This window comes from Perissodus microlepis, chromosome 7, assembly GCF_051167445.1.
Source record: "Perissodus microlepis isolate ML-2025 ecotype Zambia chromosome 7, ASM5116744v1, whole genome shotgun sequence".
Taxonomy (NCBI): Eukaryota; Metazoa; Chordata; class Actinopteri; order Cichliformes; family Cichlidae; genus Perissodus; species Perissodus microlepis.
In genome coordinates, this window is record NC_140467.1 from 4,747,281 (window position 1) to 4,755,414 (window position 8,134).

The window sequence follows — 8,134 nt, forward strand, 5'->3', positions numbered from 1 at the left end:
CGTCAGTATCGGACCGATACGTAATATCGGATCGGTCCATCTCTAGTAAAGGGTCCAGTTATTTATTGATAATTTAAATTAAGAACACCTTCACAAACCTTGAGTCATCCAAGTGCATGGTTAGAATATGTTCGGTACTTATGGTGCGATTATAATTATAAGCAGTTAAATCAAAGAAGATATGAGATGTTAAGTAATTTATAGTTTTGTAATAAGCACAGATACTGGATCATCTCCAGTTTTTCAAGGCTCAACTTTGTCTACAGATCAGTTGGGATAGTGTGAATAAGTGAGCACTGGTGGATATTAGTGGATCTGTAATGTGCATGGCATCTAATAAGTTGGGTTTCAGAAGTGGAATTCACAAACAAATGACCTGTATTGTCTGAAAATAATACCTTTTGTTGCTTCTGATTTTTGTTCTGTTGTACCACGCTGATTGTAGCCAATTCTGTTTGAGCTCCTCATTCTCACAATATAATTTACCAATCATTGCAACAGCACACACATGACAGGAGGCTAGAACACAAGCTCATCTACCGTGTTTACAATGAAATCTGACCAAACTGACACAATCTGTGTGGGCTGTAAATATTACAGCCATCTGTTCTGGCCAATATGTCTGATGTACTGGAAATCAAATGAAGCTCTGCTTCGCTGTGAGCACGAACTCTAATATGGCAGACAGTCAGAGTTCGAGATGGATGATGGGTGAGATATATAAATCAAGGCAGGTTTAAGTTTTTTATTTTGGGTCTGCTTCAGGATTTTTAAAATTGTTTCCTTCATCTTGTCTCCCAGGAATGCACTCACTGCAGTTGCCTACATGATAAATTCTACCAATAATTTATGAATTTCCTTCTGCTGAACTTGTTGATCTGATGCTGCAATATTGTCTCTCTCTCGTAGGGATTCTGTACGGCACTATGACACTAGAGCTGGGAGGGAAAGTTACCATTGAGTGTGAGAAAACCAAATGCGTAGCAGAGCTGGAGTTTAAACTGAAGGTATATTTTCAGAAAAAAGAAATGAAACATTTGTTTAACTGGTTGTTTATCTAGTCAACTGTTTGCACTACAGCTGTTTTAGTAAAGGTATTGCATTTTCATTCTGTTCACTTCAGCCTTTTCTTGGAGGTTCTGGTTCTGTAAATCAGATCAATGGAAAGATCTTTGTCGGAGAGGAAGTACTGGCCACTGTTGATGGACACTGGGTAAGAACCTTAATCCTCTTGATCTCGTATGAAGTCTAAGGAGCTTGAATACATCTTTCAGCATCATTTGCTACTACACACCACTCTTTAGCAATTAGTAATTAGTAATACTCTGTAGTACAAAATAGATAATCATAGGTTTAGGAGCAGCTGGAAGGTGCATAAAGTAAATGATCTCCTCTGTATTGCTCTCACAGTGGCTTTGAGCATCAAAAAGCAAAAGTAAAGAAATTCAGTATTGTTATTTTGTTTTCTAGATGACTTTTTGGGATCTTTTGGGAATAGCTAAAATCTTGGGAAGATTTTAGCTTGGTAGATTCCAGGTTCTATTGAAAATAAGGGCAATGTATTTTTATGTAGAGTCTTATGGATGGTTGTGGTCAATTAACTTAAAAAAAACGTTAAAAGGGCTAAACTTTTGTTCAGGACAACGAAGTATTTATTCACGAGAAGCGCTCAGGCCAGCAGGAGATTTTGTGGAACCCAAGTCCAGAAATTCGCAGCGGTCGCCTCAAGAGACAAGTGGTCCAGTTAGACCAGCAGGGAGAATTTGAGTCCGAAAGGTAAAGCACAAAGATCATCTGTGTTAACTCTTAATTTGAGTGTTATTGAGTAAACAAATGCAAAACATTTGTGCTAGCATGATAACTGATAACTGTAATAGTGGCTTCCATTTAACATGTGTCAGTGACCCAATGCTCAGAACCTTTAACTGCAGACGTTATTAGATATCCAGACGAGGTTGTGGCTGGGATGTCGTTATATCTCATTATACACAATTGCTTTTGACTTTTTAGTGACAATTCATTGGCCAGTGTGTTTTCCCCATTTGCATCTGATTGTAATATGCTCTTGGCAGACTGTGGCGGCATGTGACCAGTGCTATCATGGATAGGGACCAAGTGCGTGCCACCCAGGAGAAGTTTGTATTGGAGGAAGCTCAGCGGAGAGACACCAGAGAGAGAGGAGACAAACCCTGGGTTCCACAGCTTTTCCATCCGCACTCTGTCACCTCTGAGTGGACCTACAAGCACATGGAGTATGAGCACACACACACACACACTAGGGCCTTTTTTATTCAGGTTATAAGTGTAGTAAAAGGCGACCTGTGAAGGAAGGGGTCAGAAATGGTGTGAGAATAAATACTGATATGCCACAATACATGTCACTTGAAATAGTCAGGTGCTGAAACCTGAGATAAGCTGGCTTTAGTTTGTGCCAATATAACAAACAGTTATATTATATATAATGAGAGTAAGAGTATTATGAGGTATATAATACAGGACACCAGTACTGAAATTGGTACAGGGGTTACTGGTCAGTCACAGGTTGTTGCTAATTACTGTAATAAACGTTACAACAGGAAAAAAATCAAATGAGTCACTGTGATCTAGCTCACCATATCTCAGACATGACGCAGTACAGCAGTTTATAGTTTATTTATAGTATTTATAGTCCTTTGGTTGTTGTTTCGCAAATGCTTTCATGCACGCTCATGCATATCTCCGTTTGTAATGAATACGATGGTTGGGGGCTGCAGGAAGACCTACAAGCACTGTGGTATCAGCAAGTGGGGACAAGCAAACAAGGATGTGAGGAAGTTTAAATTCCACTGGTTTATTTTTACAGCACGCGACCGTGGGAACCTGAGCGCTGTTTTGTTCAGTTTGAGAAGGATGGCGTGATTCAGACGCAGGAGAAAAGCCAGAGACAACACAACGGACTCTCCTACAGCCACAGCTGGGCCAGTCAGAAGGTTAAACTGAAATATTTACTGATGAGCCTTTCACTGACATTTTATCAGAATGATCTCTGAGCTTCTTTCTTCATACTAATACTTTGTTGCTGCAATGTCACTGACAAGCGTGATAAGCCCCTTATTTTTAGCCACTTGATATTCATTGCAGTTTACCCAGATAGCCAGTGTTGTGTCAGCGTGCAGTATGCTGGGAATTTTCCGAATTGAAGTTTGTTGCCCTTTTCCTCTCAGGCTGAGGTTAATGGGAAGCATAGGAAGGCGAGCAGTCAGCCGTCTAGCTGCAGCCAGAACACTGAGAGCAGCAGCACTACGCCGGAACCCACACATGAGTCCTCGGACAATGAAGGTGAGGTGTATGTGACCCCCTCCCCAAAATAAAATAGCTAAATAAATCTAACCTTCTGGTGTCTTATCATTGGTCTCTTGTCTGTTATGTACCTAGGCTATTCTAATCAGTGTGCCCGGTGCAGTAAAGAGATAAAGGACATTGCCATGTTAGAAGCTTCCATCACATCTATAAAGAAGACACAGCAGGATATCCAGAGGTGAGAGTAAACCAACTACTATTTAGACTGATTGGGACCTGATGAATGTAAAAACAAAGAATGACCAGATTTATTTTTTTTTGAATTTTTTACTTGATTTTTCTTTCTGAGAGAAATGAGATCCGCATATGAGGACATTCATTTTAAATTTTGATAGAACAGTGGCAGTATAATGTCCTCGTAAGTGGATATCAGGCCCTTGTAGAGCAAAATTTTGTATTTTGGTCTAGACAACCCAAATTGTGATGTCCACATATGTGGATGTCAGGTCCTAGGAGGTTAAGTTGTCGCGGATAAATATAACAAAATAAAACCGGTACCAAAAAAAAGAAGATTTATTCATAACACACGGGAAAAGACCCAGGGAAACAAACCATAAATTTCACAGAGAGAGCCTCAAATCTCGGGGCCTGGTACCAAACACCAGTCCGTGGCCCGGAGGTTGGGGACCACTGGCATATAGGACAATGGGGAGAGAGCAGGGCAGTGACATAAAGCAAAGAGCCTGAGGTAGACTGGAACCTGGGCCCCTGCACTAGCCTCTTTGCATAAGGGACACCATATGCCAAGACCATGTTAATTATATCTGGTCCCCATCTGCGAGGTTGTATAATTAAGAGAAAACAACCCTGTAAAAAGATGTAAGCAGATTGGTTTTGAAGTCATTTGAGTAGTAAATGTACAGCACAGTGTAATTGACTTTGCCTTTACGCGTAACACAGCTTAGTCACAACATGTCATTAGACTGTCTCAGATAGTAACAGGTTTAAACTGTAGCAACCAACATATACACATCCACGGGAAAAAGAGAGGAAATGAGAGGGAGCACTATGTTTGTGAATCAAGTAAATCACCCTCTACCTGGTACCATCTCAAAAAAATATGTGAGCAAAATTCCACCTTGTCAAAAAGCCCAGGAGGCCAACAGCTGCGATCCACCACCAATCCTCCCGAGAGTAAACCAGCTACAACACATGTTACAAAGAATGGGAAAGAGACCCGGACTCACATGTCTCATATCAACTACAGCCTGAGAGCCAGTGCTCTCTGAAATGATGTGATGCAAGACTTAAGGCAACAGAGCTCATAGCAGTGATTAAGAATAGGTGAGCTGCCTTAAATAAACACAAAAGCGATGTATAAAATAAAATAAAAAAATAATGTTAACAAAAACCGCTGAATGCTACAGGAGCGATCCAAGGAGCTCAGGAAGTGATGAAACAAGTTATGTTCGGATGAAGCTGTAACTCAACAGAAGCACACGTGCATCCGAAGCTGCTGCAGAACTGTTTGCACAGTTAATTGAAAGGTTCACGTAAATGCACACGATACAACACAGCTGACTGGCAGTAATGTGTGGGGAGCAAGCTGCTGTTCTGGAAAACATTAATGTGTTGCTTGGCAACAGTCTAGTCCCAGTCCAGCTGTGTAACTATTTGTGTTAATGGAGTCTAATATTTGCTTTAATAAACTATTCTTAATGTTTCACTTCTTAGTGTTATCTAATGAATCCCACGTACAGAACTGTTGTGTTCCACCTACTCCAATCAAACATTATCAGCTTATGATGATAATATTATATGTTTTCTGTTTTTTTTATATTGATTTTTACAGTAAAATGCAAACATACACAAGAAATTCTTAAAATAAGAAAGAACACAGAGTGGTAGAAGTTATGTTTTACTGGTGGTGTTTATTTCTAATGCAGCGACGACTTTAAACATTACAGCTTAAGTGAAATTAATTTTAACTTACTAAACTTCCTCTAGTAGTTGCAATTCCTGCAGTATAAAAGAGACTGCAGCATATTAGAACTGGGGATTAAGAACAGTTCCACATGTTCTCCATCACTAAATGAGTACATGCAAATTACCATGGTGATTTAGCCAGGAAAAGAGAGCCACTTTTATGGCACAGAAACTGAGATTTTATGCTTGCTAACCATTAGTTTTGTTTCGTGATACACCTCTCTGGAGCACTCGTGTAGATGTTTATGTACTGACAGATGTAGTGATGATTCAGGCACAACAAATAGCTGTAAGCATAGTTGGCTGTGATATAGTTTAATTGGAATTGAATGCTGGAAAAGGGCATTTATGCTTGTTTTTAGTAGGTGTTTGCATTTTCATTCATCGTTATCATATTTAGTTTTTGGCTTGTGACCCTTAAAACGTATGCAGGATGTGACTAGAGCGACTTGGGTGTTCCTAAAGTATTCAGAAACTAAACCACAGTTAAGCAAATGTTTAAGAAAAAAAATCATTAAATGAATATGTATTATTTCCGACTTCAGTCACCCTGGGACATCTTGAGGAATGTAGGCTGGGATTCATGTTGTTTTTATGAATTCCTGTTGAAATTCGTTCAAACAGTTGTTGATCCTGATCCTTGTCTTCCTGCAGGAACCTGGTGGCTCTGAGTCGTCAGATGGCTCGTCAGAGGACAACAGACGACAGCGTGTCGCTGACAGGCCGTCAGTGTCTCATCCTCTGCGTTCTGCTCCTCTCCCAGCTCCTCCTCAACTACGTCTTCACCTGAGCCAGCTCCTCGAGGAAGGAGTTTCCCACTGGCACTGATCTGGCATCGGAGCCCTCTGAAAAGCACAAACTCTAATTAACAGAGGAGGGCAGGGACCTCAGATCAGTGCTGGGAGGGCAACTTTGTCCCTTTCTTTTCACTTCAAGGAGCCTGGACCTTACAGCAATAAACACAGCCACCGCCTGTCAGTCATCAGCAGAGAGAAACGGCACCCCCTAGTGTAGCCAGACTGAAAGAGCACCGGCACCCAAGCACTTTGGACAGGAGAGGAGGAATGAAGGACGAGCACGGTTCAGAAGATTTCAAATAAAGGAAGAAATGTACGACTGAGAATAGTCTCAGAATGATTTAGTAAGAACAAATGACAGAGAGGATGTTTCACCATTCCTTAGTGTCTTTTATATTCCCCTGCAATACTGTTTATCTGTGAGTGTGCCTGTACACGTGTTGTCTGTACCTACAATAGGCCCTTTGGGCACAGGCAGATCACCACTTGAACTACTTCTTCCCTAACACTCCAGATTTTTGGGCCTTAATGCTGAAGCCAAAATAAGAAAAAAACAAAAAACAAAACAAAAAAACCAACCAGAAGAAATACAAATGAAGAAGGAAACTCTTCTCACAGTGCAATTGTGTGTTTTGTATCGGTGTACACTAAAATGCACTCCGTCTCGTCTTTTATTGATGATGCATTTACCAAAACAGTATTTATAATCCGAAAGGACAAAGAGTACTTGTTTACAGGCAGCACTGCTTCTGTTTGTAGGAAGGAGAATTGGAACGAGGCAGGGCTGAGAGCCAAACTGAGTGTCTTTATATTTGTGTGCCTGTAGTGCGGTAACTGAAGGGATGATAGGACAACACCTATTGGTCTAGACCATGACACTAGTGTGTACAATCAGTTACATGAAGAAGCATGCAGAGGATGAAACAGAGGGAGTAAAGACAGAGAGAGAGGAAAACATAATTAATACTTTGGCCTAATAGAAGGGGTTTGTGTGTGCATCTTGGTCTTCAACATGTTCAAGTGACTGTTTTAGATGTAAACACTTAGTAATGAGTTCTTTTTTTTAATCTTTTAATCAGTTTGTATATATTTGTCAGGCCGTCTATTTCAAAAAGAGATTTCAGAATGTATTTATTGTGTGATTAACTTTGATTTTCCTAATCTAAATCAGCTTGGACAACAGAGACCAGGGGTGACAATCGATCTCCCGGGGCTTGTGTAGGTTTGTCATTTTGTATATGTATTTGTGTGAGTGCATGTATGTGTGTGTGTCCGTGTGATGGAGCACACAAGAGCGAGGACGCTTGTATGGCCACGCTAAACCAAGCCATGTCTGATGTTGATTTTTTACTGGTATATTAGTCCTTGAATTTGAGCCTCATCACCAGTACCAATCGGCACAGCAGGAGATGACGGACAAGCAGAAGAAGGAAGTCGACTCTTTGAATGCTGTTATTTAAACCTTAATTTGTTTTTCTTTTCATTACTATCCTCTTTTCTACACTGCTGCCATGTTGTGGGATTCTACATGCCAGATTTTTTTGTCATATGGAACAATGTGATGAAAACATGATGATTGCCTGTTTTCATTCATATCTGTTGACTACTGTAGCACTACAGTAAAATGTTTTAACCCTGCCTCTGCTTCTACCTCTCGTTAATATTTAAAACCATATCCAGTGATATTCAGTGTTGCAAAATAGTTTTATTTGCAATTCTCCCACTAGAGGGCGATGTTGATGTAGGTAAATAAATTTCAACTGGGACTGTATCACATTTGCAAAGCAACTTCCTTTTATGTAACTAGGCTGAGCTGTCAGCCTGATAAATCTTTTACATGCTAATCTTTTAAATGACTGTGGAGGGGGGTCCTTCAAATATATAAAGCCTTTTATTCGGTCAGGAAAAGGCAAATTGTGACGCACATTGTGAGCGCAGCTCCTTTAATTTGTTACTGTAAAGCATATTTAAAATGATGCATCTCACCACAAATCAAAACCAAGGTGTCAGTTTCACCTTTAAGAGATTTCTTTGCTTCATTGTGTTTGGGAGGGGTACCAAAAACTTTGGGT

The 8,134-nt window shown here is 40.3% G+C and overlaps 1 protein-coding gene across 3 annotated transcripts in view; it reads left to right on the forward strand.

The window, feature by feature from the left end:
• osbpl5 (oxysterol binding protein-like 5) overlaps positions 1-7,700 on the forward strand; it is a 58,917-nt gene extending 51,217 nt beyond the window's left edge. For all 3 annotated transcript variants that reach the window (XM_084932947.1, XM_084932946.1, XM_084932948.1), the window contains 8 exons: positions 910-1,007; positions 1,124-1,213; positions 1,640-1,776; positions 2,073-2,252; positions 2,843-2,969; positions 3,204-3,318; positions 3,415-3,517; positions 5,920-7,700. In XM_084932947.1, the coding sequence (XP_084789073.1) occupies positions 910-1,007; positions 1,124-1,213; positions 1,640-1,776; positions 2,073-2,252; positions 2,843-2,969; positions 3,204-3,318; positions 3,415-3,517; positions 5,920-6,055 (986 nt within the window). In that variant the 3' untranslated portion in view covers positions 6,056-7,700. The remainder of the gene's footprint in view (positions 1-909; positions 1,008-1,123; positions 1,214-1,639; positions 1,777-2,072; positions 2,253-2,842; positions 2,970-3,203; positions 3,319-3,414; positions 3,518-5,919) is intronic.
• The last annotated feature ends 434 nt before the right edge of the window (positions 7,701-8,134 follow it).